We start from the raw sequence: 22,535 nt of genomic DNA on the forward strand, positions 1-22,535 counted from the left end.
GGGCTTGAATAATGTGCGGACGCATCTGGACCTGTGAAGTTTAAATATTTCTACTTGCACCACTGCGTACCATGGAGTTATACAGACGTTTGTTGCTACATAGCCATGGTCGGTCTTATGAAGGGGATCAGAACCTCCTGTAAGTGTCTGCTAATTAGGTAACAAAGTTTTTGCTGCATGTCTCCTAGCTAGGCTGTTCTTGTTAGTATTTTTAGTACCGTATTTGCCGGCGTATAAGACGACTGGGCGTATAAGACGACCCCCCAACATTTCCACTCAAAATATAGAGTTTGTTATGTACTCGCCATATAAGACTACCCCCTCTTCCGCACACCTTCCACACACCAAATAAAACGTAAAAGAACATCAGATTTGATTTGATTTCTCAGGAACACAGGCAGGCAGCCCACAACCCAGAGGAACTCTGGCAACACACTGTATTTTGCTATGCTATACTGTACTGTACAATGGATCAGTACTGTGGTTGGCTGTTGGCTGTATACAAAGCCTGATTGGATTGGTCCCTGCCGTCTCCCTGTCACTAGCAGCTGTCTAGTCCGCCCATGAATCCAAGGTACCTGTAGTACCAGTATTAGTACCAGTATTAACCCACCACATAAAGCTTCCCTGCAGTGCTGCCGCTGTCCCCCCTGCCTAAGCCGCTGTCCCCCCCCCCCCCCCTTCTTATGCACCGCCTGTCACTGCTGAATGTCGGCTCCTGCTCAGCGACATGAGCCGGGTGCTGCACTGTAACAATACGTGCAGCACCTGGCTCCTGTCCCTGTGTAGGAGCCGGACTTCACACAGCTTCACCCGCCGGCAGCCGTACACTCACCGTACAGATAGAGGCACTTCACGGGGGAAGTGGGGTGGGCAGCCAACATCACCTTCTTAACCCCCTGGATTGCTGAAAACGGCGGTCCGACCTCGAGGCCACGCCCCCTTATGCTAGGCCACGCCCCCGTTTCGCGACTTCCCACAGCGCGACTTCCCGCCCGGCGTATAAGACGACCCCCGGCGTATAAGACGACCCCCCGTTTGGAGGCATGTTTTTCAGGGGTAAAAAGTCGTCTTATACGCCAGCAAATACGGTATTTTATTTCTCTCTACTCTGTCGCTCAAGCTCTCTTTTTTGCTTTTTATCGCTTGTTGTCTCTCTCGCTGTTTACTTGTACAGTACGTGCGGCTGAGATATTGCATTTACTCCAAACATCCGCAACAGAAAAATGTCATGCCATGATACAAAAATGGCCGCCATCTTCACATGAAGGTAAATAAAAATAAAGTAATGTGGTTTCTGACTACTAACTTACAGGGGTCACCACACACAAAAAATAACATTGTTAACAAATGGTCAAGCAACCAATTAATTTAATTCTGGACCATTTGATACGGATTGACCCACAAGATTTATCTTATTTACTAACAAATATCTGGCATGCATTTACTAGGTGGACACTCAGTAGGTCAGCATCAATAATGTTGACACCAGAATATCGAATATTATAATGTCAACATGGACAAATTGTCGACATGTGACACATTAACAACATTAAAATGTCAGGGTTAGATGTTGACATTGTGTTGACATGATGAACATGTTGACATGTACTCTGTTGACGTTTAGTACATGAAGTTGAAGGTAGACACTAGCGATGCATTGCATGGAGCTAGCCACACCCCACAGCACAGGCCACACCCCTGTGCAGGCCACACCCCTGTGCAGACCACGCCCCTGCAGTGCTGGTCACACCCCCTATGGCAGCACACAATAGGCCTTTCATAAATATTATCTCCAGGCCCACGCTGACCTTAATCCGGTACTGAGGTCACTCACACACACAGCACTGTAGTTATTTGCTACACATATAATTAGGCGTTATGGCAGATGAAATGTAATGAGATAAGTGTAGACAGTAGGGAATAGTATACACTGAGAGGGAATGGACATAGGAATTCCAGCTGACAGAAAGGCGATGTATAAATTCTTGGCATGCACATGGAGTATAAATACGTTCACATACCTCATTACTACAGTTATAGTGCTAAATTATAAAGAATGATCAGAACAAAAAAAAGTTTTATTTTAAGTCAACAATTTACAAAATATATTCAAAGATCAATAAAAATTGGAGAGCAGCCATGAGCCTGACTGCCGACACCATTGTTACATCATAGATGTTTCCATGGTAACTCCCAGCTCACTGCATCAACTGCCGTGTTCAAGGGTTTGAAGCTCACTAGTTATTTGGACTAGATAACTGCCGACATGCCGTCCAGGTTTTGCCAGTTTTTTAGCTGCTTTTGCTGCTGTTTTCGCCCTATGAAAAAATCTAAACCTGTAAAGGTAATATTATTATTTCTATTTATATTCTTAATATTATTACCATCTATTTTCACTATATTTGTATAGTGCCAGTATTATTTATTTATACACTTCACACAGCGCTGTACAGAGAATATATGAATAGGCGAGTAGATGAAGGCGTTATGTAACATTTTTCAGGGTTTTTTTTGTTTTTTTTATGAATGAAGGTGAATTAGGGATTATAGTAACAATGTTACTATGACCTTTATATATTGTTCCTCTCTGCCTCTCCCCTCTGACTGCCATTACATTTTATTGTGATGACATCATTTTCATCAGCAATTTCATTTATTATATAGATTTACATCTGTTCCTATACCATTGGGGGAGCTGTATCAAAGCTTGGAGAAAGATAAGGTGTAACTAATCAGTCAGCTCCTAACTGCCATGTTACAGGACGTGTTTGAAAAATGACAGTTAGGAACTGATTGGTTGGTAGTTTATCTCTCTCCCCTTTATTACTCTCTAAGGATTAGTACATCTGCCTCTAAGTGTTGCAATTTTGGCCCCATTAACAATTAATTATATTTCCAACATAATTTAATAAATATGAAATGCTCTGTTAATATAATTAAATTGGATCCATCGTATACTCAACAATAATCAGTAAGCATTTACTATAAAAACAAAAACCTGTTAATAAATGAATATATTATGTACTCCATAATGCTTTTACAGATGTAATCGTTTAAAGCTGTATAGCAGTGGTGGGGAACCTTTTTTCTAGCCAGGGCCATTTGGATATTTATAAAATCCTTTGGGGGCCATACAAAAATTATCAACTTAAAAATGAACCTGCCCCCAGTAGATATGCCCCCAGTCAGTAGTTATGCCCCCAGTAGATATACCCCCAGTCGTTATGGCCCAGTAGATATGCCCCCAGTAAGTATTCCCCCCGTCACTTGTTATGCCTCATTAGATATGCCACCAGTCAGTTGTTATGCCCAATTAGATATGCCCCCTAGTAGCGACGCTTACACACACATTAAAAAAAAAAAAAACACAATACTCACCAGCCCCGCTCCTGCTTCCAGACCATTGCCTTCCGCCTGGACGCTCGCTCCTCAGAACTATGGGAGAGAAGTCATGACATCTCTCCCATAACACCGCACAGCAGCACACGCACACTGCCAGAGCCGGAAGCCGGAGCTCAGGAGTGAGCTCCTGCCTCCGGCTGCTACTGAGGGTAAGAAGCCAGGCGCCCACTAGTAACAAAATCTCAGCGGGCGCCCGGCTAGGTGAGCCTGGCCGGGCTGGATCAAGTGGCTCTGCGGGCCTTATACGGCTCTCGGGCCTGAGGTTCCCCACCCCTGCTGTATAGTATCAAACACCTGAATAGGTAAATGCAGAACACAGCTTTTTCATGTGAGCAGCATCTTCCATTGCTTTTATGGAAGCTATAGTAGACCAGAGGTTCTCAAACGCAGCCCTCAAGGCACTGACAGTCCAGGTTTTAGGTATATTCATGGTTTCAGCACAGATGGTTACATGAAAATGACTGAGGTGCTAGTTAAGTCACCTGTGGCCAAGCAAGCATATACTTAAAAACTGGACCGTTGGTGTGCCTTGAGGACCGCATCTGAGAACCTCTGCTATAGACTATCCCTAAATAAGAAATGGAAAATCATAGCAAGTCAGTGTCCAACTAACTCCATCAGTCTCACGGGATGTGGTATGGCTGACCGATGGTCTCCTGAACGCCGGTCAGCATACCGACACCGGGATCCTGGCAGCATACCAATGCCGGGATCCCAGCGGGGAGGGGCGAGTGCAGCAAGCCCCTTGCAGGCTCGGTGGTGACCTGCGGTTGCCACGGGTTCTATTCCCACTCTATGGTTGTCGTGGGTACCCACAAGAAGAAATAGTCCCTGTTGGTCAGCATGCCAATCGTCGGGATAGTGAGGGGGCGGGATTTTGGGGGAGGTCATGTGACCATTGGTCTGCTGACCGCCGGTCACAAGAATACCACCCATCTCAAGGGCACCAGTCTGATTTCTAATGCAGCATGCTAAGATCTACAATTAAAATAATTATATTTATAGAAGAAAAAAAACAACCTCTTGCTTTAAACAGAATGTACACTATATTTAGGCTTCCCATACTATCCCTTTACACTGGGACACGCATGAATTACACAGGTTCTGTGGCTGGACGACTTTAATCCTGCATTTCATCTGGCTTTTATCAGCCGCAGAACCTGTGTAATTCATGAGTGGCCCGATGTAAAGGGATAGTATGGTGAGCCTAACCCTAGTAGTCATCTTTTGCAGAGTTTTGTTTTGGGATTTTTTAACGCCATATATTTATATATTTCAGCACAAGACTTTTTCCTTGGTGCCCGTTTATGAAACCTCTTCTGAGTTTGGAGTCTGTTGCTGGTTATTCTATGCTACGTTTTCACAATTTGTAATGTTTTTAGCAGGTTAGAGCGCAGGATGTTAAGGCGCAGGAGGTTCCAGCGCTAGAAGTGAAAGAGCCGGAGCCCAAACCAATACCAGGTCAGTGCTTCTATACCATCTTTTATATATATGTTGCTTTACTCAGTGATAATAATGATAAAAGACGCGTACTTGGTGTTTTATCTGTTTAATCATTTTCTCCTCTGTTAGTTATGAAACTGATGGATCCCTTTATTAAAGTGGAAGATGTCAGCCGGTGAGTGTTATTGTCACATACACCCAATGTATGATCAGTCACGTGTGACATACGTGTGCCTATACATGTGTGATATGTTTTATACGTTTCATTTTCTTACCAGTGTAGAAAACTCATATTTCTAACTAGCAATCCCAAATAGCTTCTTCTTCTTCCTCTTCTTCTTCATTCAGCTGAGCGGTGAGAGTGTTACTGTATGTCCCATCACTGTCTGCCCTCCCACACTCTCCTGTGCAGTCAGCGACCACTACTGTAATAATATAACCTCATATCTTCCTGTACAGCCACTACAGACCATTGTTTGGGCTTCGCCTTATATTTGAGTGTCCCTATGGCCCTAGTCACCCAATGGACACCAAGGAAAGGTCTGTTTTATCTTGCTATACTTTAAGGTCCACTTATCAAATTTGAGTGATAGAAAATCTAATGAGCTGCTTTCTGGGGGCCAGTCAGGGTCCTTCTGTGCACACATGACCCAGGTCACATGTATGTACAGCTGTGGAATCTTAGGGTGGGGTGTACTAAAGGAAAAAAGCAGTAAAACTCCTGTTTACGTGTGTTTTACCGCATTTTCAAATGTACTAAGACCTGGCTGCCACTTTTCTTTGCGGAAGGTATAGCCATCTTTCTATGGAGATACCCTATAGAAGCCTATGGACTTCTTACCGCATCCCATCGCACCCGCCGCCCAGCGCCACTCACGTCGACCCCCCCATACCTATATGCAGGCAGCTCCCGTCGTAGTCCCGAATCCCAGCCTACTCCTCCCCCAGGAACACAGCCTTCTGTATTTCCAGCTGCAGGGAAGAGGAGGAGGAGCCTGGGACTGACAGAAGATGTCGCCTCCCGGTGTTGGGAGGTGACAGAGACCCCTGGAGGCAGCCACACACCCAATCTATGCAGGGGGCCACTGCCATTGCATTGCATTACTAATGGCATATGTTAGTACATATGCGATCAGTGCAGACGATGGCCCTCAAAGATTATTAGTACATCCCGCCGCCAGTCTAAAGAGAATAGATGCTCTATGTTTATAATAATTATTTTGTGAGCACCTCATCTGCTATTACCACCTTGAGATGGGCAGTCTGTGCTACAGGTAACACCGCTGTCCTGCTATATATGTGCAGCAAGTAGTGTCACCAGCTTTGCCAGCGGAAGTTATTGCAGGAGATCCCCTGGTGATGGTCAGCGTGGTGATACCAGGAGTTGGCCATCACAGGCTGCAGGGAATGGTACATAGGGAGATTCCCTAATCCGGCAACTGCTGTTTCTTTGATAAATCAGCTTGTTTCCCCATATAGATGTGTATAATGTAGGTGTAACATGTTGCTGCTGACAGTGACTGCTCCTTGAGCGGACTCTTTCTTTAGATTTAGTTATGTATTTGGTTATGGCGCTATTAGAAGGCATGTAATGCGCTGCTGTAGTTGTATTTATTGCCTCTAATCTGACTGTTATTCCCTCAGTGAGCATAAGACCGCAGCTCACCAGGGCCCCACCAAGATGCCAGGGTACTGCGAATGCTGCAGGTGCATCTACCCTGATCTGGAAGAAGTAAGTACTGAATGATGTATGTGCACTGCCTTAGTGTAGTAGGTATTAGTTACAATCCTGTGTAAGGAGCAGCGGATGACCTGGGGATCCTCACTTTGAGAGGGGGCAGCAAGGTAGGAGGTGCTCGGGAAGTGGGCGGCTGCGGGTGGCTGCTCACAGGACGAGGGGAAGAGTTGCCTACTTTACCAGGCATCCAGAACAGTAGGGAAGTATGGATGTCCTGCCTATTACTGTGTCTATTGGGCATGATAATTGTCTGCAGCGTTCAGAGTGCAGGGGCAAATGCAGGATTTCTAGATGGGGGTTTCCAAATGAAATAACAATCTCCCGTCTACGGAAAACTGGAGCAAGCGCAGTATGCGGGGGGGAGCTGGAGAAGAACATAGTGGGGAAGAGTCTTTAGCCCTGAGCTTACTTATCTCAAAATTAAGGGTAGCTCTGAGAGATGTACCTTTGTTAAACTTAATTCAGACGGGCTGAAAAGTGGGTATTGGTGGGTGGGAGGGTCGGTGGTGGTGGGTATGAGAAGGTGGGGGGGGGGGGAGCTGTAGGCTAAAATTTTGCAAATAATGCCGAGAAACCTTGTAATGGCCCTCAGTGCAGGGATCAGGGATGTGCATTACCTGGTATCACTGTGGTGGTTATTGGGTAACTCACATGTAAAGCTGTGTCCCTTACTTATGTATTTCCAGTTATTTATATAGTGCACACATATTCCACAGCACTTTACAGAGAATATTTGACTATTCAGATAAATCCCTGCCCCAGTAGTGCTTACAATCTATAATCCCTAACAGCATTATAGGCCTGGGTAAAGCAATGCACTGGGACCCCTACACACCCATTCACAGGAACCATTAAAAAGTTAGAACATGCTCCTCCTACGGTCATGCAATGTCTGTCCACAAGCTTCCATACAGTAAATGGGCTGTCGGATCTCTGATTGGTGGATAGCACCAGCCATCCACCAATCAGCATGCTGCCTCAGGCTGGGAGGCAGGTAGAGAATGAGTCCTCTCTGGTCTGACTGTGTGACCACCACCTACCCCTGCTTGATGGCCCCTAGAATTGTGGGACCCAGGGCAGCTGCCCAGTGTGCCTATACATTAAGATGACCTGATCACATATACACACACATACACACACTAGGGTTAATTTGTTTTGGTGGGAACCAATTAACCAACCAGTAAATATTTATTCGGAGGAAACCGGAATACCCGGTGGAAACCCACGCAAGCACGGGGAGAATATACAAACTCCACACAGTTAGGGCCATTATAAGTCTTTATCACATTCCTTTTACACCTTTTCACATTACTTTCTAAACACAAGGGACTTTTCTATCCTGTATAGTAAAAGGCTCAATTCAAGTGTTGTGCATGGCAGCGGCCACTAGATGGCGTCCGATGGAGGCGATCCAAGTGTCGCTCCACTCAGCACGCACAGCCGTCATTGCTGACATTACTGTGTTGTTGTTCTGTCATTTTGACGGGCTGGTAACTAGTTTAAAAATAAATAAATCGGTAGTGGGGACAGCTATGTGTATCTTTATGTTAACTTTATTCTAGAATGAACGGATGTAGTGACCAGAATAAAATTGTGCCCTAATCATTATACAGGTCCTGCACTTTCTAACTGACATTAATGTGTCTTCTGTTGGGGAAAATACAAATGAAGATCTTTATTCTCAGATGCACATTTCTTTCCTTTGTCTCCATATTGGAGCATCTTGAAAGCCCTCAGCACAAAAACGTTGTGAAGGGCCAAGATTACAAGGCCCTGGATGACCTTATTGCCACCCTGTGCGCGGACTGGGAGGAGCACTGAAGGTATCATGATTTCTGTATTTACTTTCACATTCTGTTATACTATTTACACAAAACAATATAAACTTGTATCTTATTAAGCTACTCATAGAGCAGGGTGTGTAATGCTGGGCACCAGTGTCGGACTGGGGCGTGAAGGGCCCACCGGGGAAATGCAGTGGTAGGGGCCCATTCTTAGATGCTTGGCTAATCATTAGTGCATGGTCTGGGCCCATTGATAAATAATATATATAGTAAATACGTCTAGTGCACACATGATAATGTACCAGATTCATAACAGCAATGCACTGTAGAAAATATACCATAGTCCTGTGTATAATGTAACATATGCAATTAATTTATAATTCAAGTGTACAATCTGGAAGATTCTAGAGGAGGGGGTGGGCCCCCCAGGCAGTGAGGCCCACCGAGGGTTTCCCCTGTACCACTGTGGGCCAGTCCGACCCTGCTGGGCACACACCTATACAATCCAGGATCTCGGATGGTGATCCTATCTTTGGCACTTCCCCATAATGACAGCGACACGCTTCTGTTATGAGAAACGGAGGCAGCCGCTGCCTCCTCCCCGCCTCCAAATGGCAGCAAACTGTCAATCACTTACAGTCTGACGCCTTACTGCATCCTACGTCACAGACCTGTTCTACACATGAGCAGTACGGGTCCGGTGCATGCGCAAATATTTTCCTCCCCTTTTTATTGTAGTATAAACACTATATGAAATATATTTTATGAGACTGCGTTTTTATTAACAATTATTAGTATTCATATCTTATGCCTTTAATCTATATTCATTTATATTGTTGTTCTAATTATAGATCAAAACACTTTCACCCAGCTCCTGTGTGTGCTGGACTGCTTGGGAGCCATTATCCGATATGCTCTGCTGTCACCTGCTGCGACTCCCGTATCTCCAGCCGGATATGAAAAACCTTATCCTTATGTACCACCAAAAAGCTCTGTGAGCATATCACTATCACCATCTATCTTTAAAAAAATAAATAAATAAATAAATAAATATATATATATATATATATATATAGATTGTATGCAGCAGAGCTAGTGATCTATATACGGCTCCTTCTTGTTTATATTATGCAGGCACCATAATTGAGAAGGTCACCATATGAATTTTAATCTTACGCTTATGCAATAAACTGTCATTTATTTGCTTTCGGTTAGCATGGAAGTTCTGATTTTTTATGATATAAACATAGCACCAGGGGTCAGTACTCCTATATGTTTTTACTGAAGGATGCAGGGCCGGTTTCGGGGCTTCTTGCGCCCCGGGCGGAATTAGGGTCGTGGCTTCATACAGGAGGCGTGGCCAGTTACGCCCCCCTGTACTGTAGTAGGATGTGCGTTGCGCAATGACGTCATCGCGCACCGCACAGCAAAGGTCCTCTCCACGAAGGAAAACTAGACGCTAAGCGTCTAGTTCACTTCGTGAAGAGGACCTTTGATGTGCGGTGCGCGATGACGTCAACGCGCACCGCACATCATTACAGTTAAGGTCCTCTCCAGGAAGGGAAACTAGACGCATAGTGTCTAGTTTCCCTTCACAGCGGTCAGCCCACGAAGGGAAACTAGACGCGTAGCGTCTAGTTTTCCTTCACAGGACAGCGGGCAGCGGCAGCGGGGGGCACCACAGCAGCAGCGGATCTTGCCATGGTGCGGCGCCCTCCGGATGGCGCCGGCGCCCTCCGGAAGGTGGCGCCCCGGGCAAAAGTCCTGCTTGCCTGTGGCAAGATCCGCTACTGGAAGGATGGTAACTCTAGGGCGGGCATTAGGGTAGTAGGGCCAATGTGCCGTGCTCTTTCTTTCACTATATCGCTACAGGAGGCATGAAGATCCAAAAGTGAGGTATTCAGAAAGCACGTTAGGGCCTCTCCCTTAACCAGTTCAACCAGTCCCACAATGTGGAGGTTGTTTCGTGTTAACGATTCTCCAAATCATCCAGTTTGTCATGACAGGCAAATGCTGCTTATGGCAATCCTCACGCTGTTGCTCGGGAGAGAACACATCCTGACATGTCTTAAGCTGGGTACACACTGGCCGATATATCAGCCGTTATATTGCCCTCCCAGTTAGTAACATCAGTCATGATGGATTGGGCAGTGTATATGCACAACACACTGCCCGATCCGGCTATAGACATATCTGCAGATCCATTGATCAGCAGATATATCTACCAGTGTGTTTCCACCTTAAGTGTGAGCTACTGGCACTGGGGGCAATGTCTAGTTACGACACTGGGTGAAGCCATGGCTGTTAAAGGGAAAGATGCTGCAGAGGTCAGCGTGGGCAAAGCAACAGCCTTTACCTCCAGCAGTGCGGGTGCCATTGCCATCTTGGAATCGCACCATACTCTCTCCAGGTGCTGGCACTGCTGCTTTCTGGGCATATGAGAGGGGAGAAACCTCTCCATGCGCTCGGGTAAAGCTGGCGATGGTGGAGTTCCATGTCTAGGGACACACAGGAGGGCTGGTGGGGATGGATTAGCTGATGCGTCAGGAGTGCAGCATTAGGCAGAGGCCATCTCCGTCATTGCCAGACCTAATCTTATTATAGAGTAACACTAGTTACCAGACCGCCAAAATGACAGAACAACATTACAGTAATGTCAGTGCCGGCGGCTGTGTGCGTCCGAATGGAGCAACACTTGAATTGCTCCTTTAGATGCCATCTAGTGTCCGCTGTTCAGCAAAACACTTTAATTCCCCTCATAGAGGTGAGGAGCAGCGTTAGGCTTTTTTTTTTTTTACATTTGTTTATTAGGCAGATGAGATACAAACAGGAACATGCAATAGTAATGTGTCAGAATATTCTCACAAAATCATAAAGATACATTGAACATCCCCCTAGGGGTGATCAAAAACTTAAATAGTCAAAGCATTGTGAGCTTAATTACTATCTGGACAAACTTATACTCATCAATGTTTTAAGATATTATAAGACAGTATAGGAATAGAAAGAGCGGCAGAGGGCGAACGAGAAGAGAAGAGAGACAGGAAAACTAGATTAAAAACCAGAGGAGGGGAAGAAAAGAAGTAATGGTGAAGGATGGGGTGACCCGGCCGGCCCCGCTCAAATGGAAAAAGACGTAAAAAAGGTATGTGAGAACGCACAATTGTTGAGAGCTTACGATAGGGCCAACCCCCCTTAACGGAAAGGTGGGGAGGTCTTGAAAAAGGACGTCCATGGTTCCCAGGTCCTAAGAAAGGCCTCCGAAGAGCCCTTTAAGATGCTAGTAATATGTTCCATAGTATAGATGTGCCATATCTTCCCTACAATTTCTCCCAGAGTGGGAGCCTCTGTGGATTTCCAGGCCGAAGCAACAGCACATCTGGCTGCCAGGACCATATGGGTGAACAATTTAGTCTGACATCGCGAGGCCCCAGGGAGGGATACGGAAAGAAGGAAGTGCTTGGGACACATGGGGATGGAAATCTCCAGGATCGAACTGAAGAGGGATCCCAGTTCCCTCCAGAGAGGGATTGGTCTAGGGCATTCCCACCAAATATGCAAAAACGTCCCATCCATTGTATTACATCTCCAGCAGAGTTGAGATGTGTCTGGGAACATCTTGGCAAGTCGGGTGGGAACATAATACCATCTATAGAAGAGCTTGTATGCATTTTCCTTTGCTCTGGCTCAAATGGAGCTAGATGCTAGGCTAGTGTAGATATCTGTCCACTCCTCGGAATCAAATGTTTCCCCCAGATCCGATTCCCACGCCCTCTCATGAGGTTCCTTAACCGATTGTCCTGGGGGTACCAGTGATCTATAAATAGTGGAAATAAGTCCTTTAGTCGAGTTCGTGTTCAGTGCAAGAACTTCTAGAGAAGTTAACGGCCTATGGTTAATCTGTGTAAGAAGCGTGGAGTGGAAATGTCAGATTTGCAGGTATTGGAAGAAGAGTGTATGAGGCAAAGCATATTTAGATTGTAATTCTGCAAAGGTTGGAAACAGAGAGTCTGAGGTCAGATCATTTAATAGTATAATCCCCTCCCTCCGCCACTGTGGCAAGGCATTAGGGTGACGGCCAGGCTGAAACAAGGGATTATCAAATATCGGGACCAGAGGACCAGGGGGCGGTGCCAAATGGAATTTACGATTAGCTGAATCCCAGACGTCTAGAGAATGGGAGACTACTGGGTGTGATTTAACGGAGCGTGAACGTGTTACAGAGGAAAGCCACAATAAAGAAGAGAGATAGTTCAAATTAAGAGAGTCGGCCTCAATTGAGACCCAAACCCTCTCAACTCTCGGAGTATTCCATTGAGTACATTGTGCTAGGGTGGCCGCTATATAATAGGCTTTGAAGTCTGGGACCCCCAATCCGCCCTCTGAAGTGTGTTTTTGCAGTGCAACACGTTTCACTCTGGGCTTCTTTTTGGACCAGATAAATTGGGACGTGGCGTGCTGAAGGTTTTTAAAGACATAAGGTGGGACCCGAACAGGGAGAGTTTGTAACAATTAGAGGAGTCTGGGCAAAAGGTTCATTTTGACGCCGTTGATACGGCCGATCCAGGAGATATAATGGCTTCCCCAGTTTTCAAGGTCTCTTTGAAGTTGGGCGAGCAGTCTGGGGAAGTTGGCATGAAAAAGATGAGAGTAATTTTTGGTTATAGCTACTCCCAGGTATGTAAGTTTCCTTACATTCCATCGAAAATTAAACCTATGTGTTAAACTATCTTTCATGTTTTGCGGAATATAAAAGTCTAAGACCTCAGTCTTATCAGTATTAATTCTATAGCCAGAGTGTGCACCAAACTCCTCTATTTCTCGAAAAAGATGGGGCAAAGAGTGTACCGGGTCGGAAATTGTAAGCAGCACGTCGAATGCCTTTTCGGCGTCTAAACCCAGGATCATAGCCGGCTTCTTTTGTTTGTGTATTTCATGTATCAGATCCACCGTTCTACGCGTGTTATCTAAGGCTTGGCGCCCAGGTATAAAACCAACTTGATCAGGATGGATCAATTGAGGGAGCAAGGGCCCCAGCCTATTAGCCAGTAATTTTGCGTAGATCTTTATGTCAACATTTAAAAGTGATATGGGCCTATAATTGGTAACAAGCTCAGGATCTCGACCGCGCTTAGGAATCACAACTATATTTGCCAAAGAAGTCAAGGCATCAAAAGAAGCACCGCGCAATATATCGTTAAAAAATCTAGAGAGAAAGGGAGTGAGTACCGCCGCACACTTTTTATAGTATATGGGGGGAAAACCATCCGGGCCTGGGGCAGCTGACACCTTAAGATTCTTAATGACACTTAGAATTTCTATATCCATAAAGTCAGCGTTTAGGTCCAAGAGGTGCTGGTCAGAAACATGGGGGAGTATAACATTAGTGAAAAAAGAGGAAAGAGAAGGGGTATCCCGTATGTCGCGCTGGTGTGTGGTAGTAGGGAGATTATAAAGTGTTTCATAGTAGGTTTGAAATTCTCGAACAATTGTCTCTGGGTCATATGTAACGGTCCCCGTGTGATGAGACCTTAATTTGTTAATTAAGTTCGAGGCCTTTTTTTTCCGGAAGCTTATTGGCTAAAACAGAATCAGCTTTGTCCGCTTTATCGTAATATTTCTGTTGTAGTCGTCGTAAAATGAAGGCTGATCTGCGAGACAATATAGTATTGAGACTGCCTCTTAGCGTGTTTATTTGAGAAAGTAAGGTAGGGGAGGGGTGCAATTGATGTTCTAGCAATAGAGACGATATTTCGGTTTCTAGAGAAGAAATTTCACTTTGAGTCTGCTTTCGACGGTGAGATGCTGCACTAATGAGCTTACCTCTAATCGTGGCTTTATGAGCCTCCCAAACAATACTATTAGCAATCTCATCAGATACGTTAATCTCAAAGTATTCCGATATGGCGGATCTAACGTCTCGGAGAGTTGTCGGATCCAATAATAGGCTATCATCCAACCTCCAGGACCCAGACCTACCACTGGAGCTACAGAGATCAAACATGAGAATAGTTCCAGAGTGGTCTGTCCATGAGATAGGCTTTATACCTGCATGAGTAACCATCGGAGCTAGGGAACGAGAGACTAGTATCATATCAATTCTGGCATATACTTGGTAAGGGGTAGAGTAATGGGTATAGTCTCTAGCCATAGAATTTTTGAGGCGCCAGGAATCTAGCAACATCATCCTATTCATACCATCTCCTAAAACCTGTGCCGTTCGCAGTACCTCGGGGGAATGTTTAATTTGCGTAGGGGCCTTTTTATCAAGGGACGGGTCGAGCACTGCATTAAAATCCCCACCAATAAGAACATGGCCTTGTGAGAATCGCTCAATTTGCCAAAACGTACTTCGGAAGAAGCGTCCTTGGCCAGTATTTGGAGCATACAAGTTGACTAGGGTAATCATCTCATCTAAGAAATCTGCCTTCCGGGTCCACCAGGGATTTAGAGAGAGTAAAGGGAACCTTATTAGAGATCAAGATTGCAACCCCTCTTTTTTTGCATGGGGCAGAAGCAAAATAGGATTGGGGAAAGCGCCTACCTCATAATTGGGAATGAGTGCCAGTCATGTGAGTCTCCTGGAGCATCACGATGTCAACCTTCTCCCGTCTACAGGTGTCCAGGACCATTGTACGTCGCCTAGGGGAGTTGAGACCATTAACGTTCAGAGAGAAGACCTTCAGACCCATAGGGGAGGCCGGATTTGACAAGCTTTCAAGTTCCGCTGAAAAAACCTTGAAAAATTGAACAGGGCCGGTCGAGTCAGGGGAAGAAAAGAGGAAAGAGGAGAGAAGGAGAGAAAAGAAAGAAGGAGAAAGGAAAAGGACAGAAGAACAAGAAGGAAAGGAAAAACAAGAAAAGAAGGCCTGAACAGACCAGAACCCCTTGTAGAGTAAGCCCAAGCGACAGGGCTATGTATAGTGATAGTAAGAAACATACTAAAATATAGAAGGGGGGGAAAAAAGAACATTAGGTAAACAAGGATTATAACAATAATCTCCACTGGTGGAGGAGAGAAAATCTAGGGCCGGCAAAATACCATGGGCCCCCAAACCGGTCAAAAGACCTCCCAGAAGGGGAGGAGCAATGGTAGTGGATCCGTGATGTATATACCAGAACATAAAATGGCTAATAACACCTAAAACGAACATACAGAATTATCCAAAAATCGGGACAATATACAAAAATATGCAACTAACAGAAGAAAAAACTGCCGGCTAAGACCAGGGCCATAGTAATGACCATCTAAGGCGCCAGCTAACAATAAAAAGGTAATGCTAAACAACCGTTAATAATATATGGCGTCAAGGAAGCCATGCCTAATGAATTATCTTAGCAAAACAGAGCAGAAACCTATAGGTAATTCGTCCCTCGTCCGTCTCCAGACGGAATATTAGACCAAGCGAACAGGAGTCCCAGATCAAGGCGGGGCCGAATCATTTTTATGGGCCATAACGAACTTGTTGCCAAGACACTTAAGGAGGTCGGGTACGTTGTGGTTTAGGAGAACTCGGTGGGCCAGAGCCAGTATTAGGTTCGGGAAGAATATCTAAGTCCTCAAGTAACTTTTGCCCCTGTTCCAGTGTCTTGGCCGTACGCACCGTGTTGTCCGCTAAAACTTGGAGTTGGAAGGGAAAGTTCCATCTACATTTTATATTATGTTGGCGCAGGATTCTAGTGATAGGCTGAAGGTCCCTTCGTTTCTGTATAGTAGAAGGTGCTAGATCCTGGAATAATTGGACCTGTGTGTCCCGAAATGTGATGGTCGGCGTATCTCTAGTCGCAACCACGAGCTTCTCTTTCGTCTGGTAATAGTGCAGGCGAGTGATGATATCCCGGGGCTGTTGGCCCGGGGGAGGTCTGGCACTGAGCGCCCGATGCGCCCTATCGAGAAGAAGGTTGTTATCTTGGATACCGGGGAGAATGTGCCTGAAGAGGTCCTTGAGAAATGCAGATATCCCTACATCCCTACATCCCCCATCCGTCCCATCCCACACCCACACATCCCCCACCCACAGCACTTCTGAAACCCATCACCTAAGCTCACCCCCCTGCACCTCCAAACGCACACCCCTACATCGCCCCTCCCACACACACACATCACCTCCATACCCCCTCCTTCATCCACAGTCCCCCTCCCCCACCAACAGCATCTACACTCCCATCCGCACCCGCCCCTCCCCCACCCACAGCACCTCTAGACCCCCTCCCCCATCTGCCCCCCCTCTACACCTCCCCCTCCCCCACCCACAGCACCTCTGCACCCTTTCCGCCATCTGTGCCCCTGCAACCACCCCTCCCCCACCCGCAACACCTCTGGACCCCCTCCCACACCCACCCCTCCACCACACGTAGCACCTCGGACACCATCCGCAGCTGCTACAAGTGATTCCCTGATTCGGGGGTGATCAGCGGCACGGATAGGCACCTCCACACCACTGAACCCACCCCCTTTCCAATCTCCCCCCACACACTCTGAACTTCTGTGACTATAGTTGCTACCAATGGACATTGGATTAATAAGAAACACTAATACTGTGGCCATTATGTGTCTAAGCGACACTGCTACCTGTGGCCACTGTGTATAAGTGGCGCTGCTACCTGTGGGCACTGTGTGTATAAACACAGCTACTACCTGTGGCCATTGTATCTAGAACCAACTCTGCTATCTGTGGGCACTGTGTGTATAAGCGACACTGCTACCTGTGGCCATTGTATATAAGTGGTGCTGCTACCTGTGGGCACTGTGTGTATAAACACAGCTACTACCTGTGGCAATTGTATCTAGAACCAACTCTGCTACCTGTGGGCACTGTGTGTGTATAAGCAACACTGCTACCTGTGGCCATTGTGTATAAGTGGCGCTGCTACCTGTGGGCACTGTGTATAAGCGGCTCTGCTACCTGTGGCCATTGTGTGTAGAACCAACTCTGCTACCTGTGGTCACTGTGTGTATACGCGGCTCTGCTACCTGTGGGTATTGTGTGTATACGCGGCTCTGCTACCTGTGGTATTGTGTGTATACGCGCCTCTGCTACCTCTGCCCATTGTGTGTATAAGCGCCTCTGCTACCTGTGGCCACTGTGTGTATAAGCACCTCTGCTACCTGTGGATATTGTGTGTATAAGCGGCTCTGGTACCTGTGGCCACTGTGTGTATAAGCGCCTCTGCTACCTGTGGGCACTGTATGCATAAGCGCCTCTGCTACCTGTGGGCACTGTGTGCATAAGCGCCTCTGCTACCTGTGGGTATTGTGTGTATAAGCGGCTCTGCTACCTGTGGGCATTGTGTGTATAAGTGGCTCTGCTACCTGTGGCCATTGTGTGTATAAGCGCTGCTGCTACCTGTGGCCACAGCACTTTGGTGTCTTATCTATAGCAGTATATACTACACTATGTTATTCATTGTGCCCTGTGGCCACTCTGCACGCCCTCATAAAGGGCTATGCCCCCTTGACAATCGCACACCCTTCCCCCTTGCAATATTTACCCACTGCCATAAAAACATTTTCAGGTAATACTCCATATAATAACAATTATAGCACAGTTGAAGCCCGTGCAGGGGTTACCGGGTCTTAGCCTCTTGCAACAGTATTTTCTCTCTAACAGCATGCCTCTCTTTATCCTCTCCCTACCACCCTGACTCTCCCTATCCTTTACCGATCGCACAGCGTTTCTGTACATTCCCTTTCTCCCCCCCCCCACGCCTCTCTATCTTTTCTCAACCAGACACCATTTCTGTATGCCCTCTATACTGCCCTGCGTTTCTGATTCTGTTACCTACCGGCCTGCGTATGTTCAAAGACCTGCAGGGGTTAACGGGGCGTAGCCCCTTCCGACGGTGTGAAGAGCGCCCGTAGGGCGTGATGAATCACCTAGTTACTATATATTTTTAGCCTTGCCTCCAGATTCCCCAAAAAAAGGGTCTGTGTCATGTGGCCACGCCGCTAGTGTCATGTAGCCACTCCCACTAGCAGCATGTGGCCGCGCCTCCTCACGCCCATTTTTTTTTGCTATCAGTACCACTAAGAAAGACTGTGACGGTCAGTTACCACCCAGAAACACCCACTTCCTGTCAATCTCTCTGCGGCCAGCAGTGCGATTGAAAAGCGTCGCTAGACCTGCATCGGCTTTTGTGAAAGTACGTCGCGCGTGCGCATTGAGCCGCATACGCAGAAGTGCCAATTTTTAGCCTGATCGCTGCGCTGCGAACAACGGCAGCTAGCGATCAACTCGGAATGACCCCCAAAGCCAGGAAGGATCTCCATGCAACACAAACCACGTCCCTGAGAAGTATGATCATTTGCCGCTGCCCAAGCTCCCATCTGTACCAGCCACTGGGAGTTTGACAGTGGCTGTATTTTCCTGATATAATGGAGGCATTACTATATATTGTTATTAAATTGGGGGCATTACTGTATATTTCTATTATACTGGAGGTATCACTATATATTTCTATTATACTGGAGGCATTACTATATATTTTTAGCCTTGCCTCCAGATTCCCCCCAAAAAAGGTCTGTGTCATGTGGCCACGCCGCTAGTGTCATGTAGCCACTCCCACTAGCAGCATGTGCCGCGCCTCCTCACGCCCATTTTTTGTTGTTGCTATCAGTACCACTAAGAAAGACTGTGTAGGGCATCTTGTGTGACTGAACAGCATAAACTCACCGGACTGGGCATTTTAGCATGTCAGTCAATGTATCACTGCGGCCTGTCAGGGGTTAAGGCTTTTGGGGGTGGAACGTTGTGTATGTGCTGTTTGGATATGATTGGTCGTGATAGAGTCAGGGGGGATATGGGAATTCAGCCTAGTAGTTTCTGCCTCTTTCCAGTTTTATCGTTGCCCACCCTCCCGCCCTGTGGGAGGCATGTTTTAAGGTTTTAATACGATTTGTTTGTGTTTGTGTCAGCTATTCGGTGGCCGGTTCAGAACGGTTATTTCATTTTCATTTATTAATCCTTACGAGTTGTGTTGTGGTCAGGGGTAGTGGCAGAAGGTCGACCCCTGGCCATTGAGGGGCAGATGGCCCATGGTTGGGTTGGATTCTGGGTGGTCAGGGATGGTGGCAGAAGGCCGATCCCTGAACATCTGGGCAGAAGGCCCTCCAGCATTTAGGATATTATTTCAATTGCATTTTTATATATTTTATTTTCATGTGCTGTCTGCTTTATGCAGGGGCGTATCTACCCATTGGCCAGGAGGGCACTCGCCAGGGGCGCCGGCAGAAGAGGGGCGCCGCCTGGAGGTGCCACTCGCGGCCAATGGGTATACTTACATAGACTAGGCACTAGTAGGCAGTTACCTGTTCGGACCGGAGACATGCACAGCAGTCACTCGGTATAATTAGCGCCGATGACCGGCACCAGACTTTAGTGAAGCAGCACTAAAACTACAACTCCCAGCAGCCCTTACTGCCGGGAGATCCGGGCAGCAAGGGCTGCTGGGAGCTGTAGTTTTACTTAGAGCTGCTTCACTACTGTAGCGCACGCAGGGGGGTTTCTGAGTACCCAGAAACCCCCCACCCCCCTGACAGAGACACTCTTGTCCAGGGTCCCCAGCCACAAAAGGAGCTGCCCGGCGATAGTCGGCTACAACTAGCAGCGCTTCCGCGTCAGGTGGCTTTCATGTCCATACCACCTGACGCGGAGCACCCATAACGGAACCTGCAGCGGCCGAGCAGCTTCAGCGTGCCATTATTACAGCGCCTCCCAGCTTGTGGAGAGAGAGAGGGAGAATCGCCCCACCAGGCAGTGTAACGGAGGATGGAAGCTCTGTGTGTATCCATGCTGTGTGTGTAAGTATGCTATGTGTGTATGTGTATGTAAGTGTGTTTGTAAGTGTGCTGTGAATGCATGTGTGTATGTGTTTGCCCTGTGTTTGTAAGTAAGTGGCCTGTGAGTATGTATGCTACAGTGTCGGTGTGTGTTTAAGTATGCTGAGAGAACATAATAGACGCATTCCTTATAGTGGCAGGATGATTTTTCTTATATGGTGGGCACTTTAGTTCAGAAATCCAGGGTCCTTTTAGCTAATGCTTCATTTAAACTGTGCCAGACGCCTTATCAATAGTGCCTCATAATGTTCCAATACATGCAATAATAGGCAACAAAACCCAACAACCGCATGGCATAATAATAATATGTTTTAATGCATCAATACAATGAAATACACACAAAATATAAACACTCAAAAAAACTGGGATCAAAGTAGTGGTAGCTGTAATGAGTAAATTACCCGAAATAACGGATCTCGTGTTAAGCAGTCGGGATTCCGGCATCGGTATCTTGACCGCCGGGATCCCAACCTTCAATAAAGTAACTACATCCCCTCCTCTATTTGTCTTTCACCGAAACCAATACCTGCTACTGGGCTGAGTGACCACTCGCACTCAGGACATTAATAGCAGTGATGCAGTGAGTGGGCCATGCAAGCAATCCCAGGTCAGTGCTACCATCCCCTGTCCCAGCCCAGTGCCTCCCTATCTAACCAACCCTCACCTATCCCAGTGTCTCCCCCTCCACCATCCCAATGTCTTTCACCCTGTTAGTCCAGTGTATCCCCCCTTCCCTCACCAATCGGCCAATGTTCCCCAAGCACCTGCCCCCCCATCTAACCCCCACAGCCAGTACGGTGTGTGTATATATATATATATACATATATATATATATATACACACACACACATACACACACACATGTGGCGTAACATGTATAAGGGGTACTACTGTGACACACATGTGGCGTAACATGTATAAGGGGTACTACTGTGTGGCATAACGTGTATAAGGGGTACTACTGTGTGGCGTAACATGTATAAGGGGTACTACTGTGTGGAGTAATGTGTATAAGGGGTACTACTGTGTGGCGTAACCTGTATAAGGGGTACTACTGTGTGGAGTAATGTGTATAAGGGGTACTACTGTGTGGCGTAACGTGAATGACGGACACTAATGTGCGGTGTAATGTGAGTAAGGGGCACTACCATGTGGTATAATTTGAATTGTGGGTACTATTGTGTGACCACTGACCACACTCTTTTTCGGCCTTCCTCATTTTAAATATGGGGGGGGGGGGCGCCAGTCCCTTACTTTGCCAGGGGCGCTCCGACCCCTAGATACACCCCTGGCTTTATGCTATGTGTTATAAATATTTTTACCGTTCTTCTCCCTGCCACCTTAGTTAGAGAGGGAGTTTTCATCCAAGTTTAGCATTATTAGGCCTTCCTCTCAGTCAATAAGAGCCGACCCATTTCACGCCACATTTGGTTGACAGTGTCATTATTTATTTAGATAAGTGGGCTTGAATAATGTGCGGACGCATCTGGACCTGTGAAGTTTAAATATTTCTACTTGCACCACTGCGTACCATGGAGTTATACAGACGTTTGTTGCTACATAGCCATGGTCGGTCTTAGGAAGGGGATCAGAACCTCCTGTAAGTGACTGCTAATTAGGTAATAAAGTTTTTGCTGCATGTCTCCTAGCTAGGCTGTTCTTGTTAGTATTTTTAGTATTTTATTTCTCTCTACTCTGTCGCTCTCTTTTTTGCTTTTTATCGCTTGTTGTCTCTCTCGCTGTTTACTTGTACAGTACGTGCAGCTGAGATATTGCATTTACTCCAAACATCCGCAACAGAAAAATGTCATGCCATGATACAAAAATGGCCGCCATCTTCACATGAAGGTAAATAAAAATAAAGTAATGTGGTTTCTGACTACTAACTTACAGGGGTCATCATACACAAAAAATAACATGGGGGGTAATTCCAAGTTGATCGCCGCAGGAAATTTTTTAGCAGTTGGGCAAAACCATGTGCACTGCAGGGGAGGCACATATAACATGTGCAGAGAGAGTTAGATTTGGGTGTGGTGAGTTAAGTCTGCAATCTAAATTGCAGTGTAAATATAAAGCAGCCCGTATTTACCCTGCACAGAAACAAAATAACCCACCCAATTCTAACTCTCTCTGCAAATGTTATATCTGCCCCCCTGCAGTGCACATGGTTTTGCCCAACTGCTAAAAAAATTTCCTGCTGCGATCAACTTGGAATTACCCCCATTGTTAACAAATGGTCAAGCAACCAATTAATTTAATTCTGGACCATTTGATACGGATTGACCCACAAGATTTATCTTATTTACTAACAAATATCTGGCATGCA

The 22,535-nt window shown here is 46.4% G+C and overlaps 2 protein-coding genes across 6 annotated transcripts in view; both read left to right on the forward strand.

The window, feature by feature from the left end:
* LOC134970185 (protein DBF4 homolog A-like) lies at window positions 1-22,053 on the forward strand. Of its 5 annotated transcripts, none has more exons than XM_063946204.1 (8): window positions 1-139; window positions 1,178-1,270; window positions 4,791-4,866; window positions 4,978-5,023; window positions 5,308-5,388; window positions 6,493-6,580; window positions 8,200-8,409; window positions 9,222-9,558. In XM_063946204.1, the coding sequence occupies exons 2-7, from the start codon at window positions 1,265-1,267 to the stop codon at window positions 8,311-8,313; spliced, it is 411 nt and encodes a 136-aa protein (XP_063802274.1). In that variant the 5' UTR covers window positions 1-139; window positions 1,178-1,264; the 3' UTR covers window positions 8,314-8,409; window positions 9,222-9,558. The 5 variants fall into 5 exon arrangements, with proteins under 5 accessions (XP_063802274.1, XP_063802273.1, XP_063802272.1 ...); XM_063946203.1 differs by lacking the exons at window positions 1-139; window positions 1,178-1,270 and adding exons at window positions 2,194-2,347; window positions 21,965-22,053 and having other exon boundaries at window positions 9,222-9,364; XM_063946202.1 differs by lacking the exons at window positions 1-139; window positions 1,178-1,270 and adding an exon at window positions 2,194-2,347.
* The window catches only part of LOC134968752 (protein DBF4 homolog A-like), a 17,970-nt gene continuing 8,380 nt past the window's right edge, over window positions 12,946-22,535 (forward strand). Inside the window, exon 1 of the mRNA XM_063944245.1 lies at window positions 12,946-13,047. Within this exon, the coding sequence (XP_063800315.1) occupies window positions 12,946-13,047 (102 nt within the window). The remainder of the gene's footprint in view (window positions 13,048-22,535) is intronic.

Source organism: Pseudophryne corroboree, chromosome 11 (assembly GCF_028390025.1).
Source record: "Pseudophryne corroboree isolate aPseCor3 chromosome 11, aPseCor3.hap2, whole genome shotgun sequence".
Taxonomy (NCBI): Eukaryota; Metazoa; Chordata; class Amphibia; order Anura; family Myobatrachidae; genus Pseudophryne; species Pseudophryne corroboree.

What these genes read in the sequence shown, in the direction of transcription:
- LOC134970185 (XM_063946203.1), top strand. Translation starts at nt 2,270, where the DNA reads ATGCCGTCCAGGTTTTGCCAGTTTTTTAGCTGCTTTTGCTGCTGTTTT. An exon ending in AAAAATCTAAACCTGTAAAG is followed by an intron (nt 2,348 to 4,790) that starts GTAATATTATTA and finishes TGTTTTTAGCAG; the next exon opens with GTTAGAGCGCAGGATGTTAA. An exon ending in AAAGTGGAAGATGTCAGCCG is followed by an intron (nt 5,024 to 5,307) that starts GTGAGTGTTATT and finishes CTTCCTGTACAG; the next exon opens with CCACTACAGACCATTGTTTG.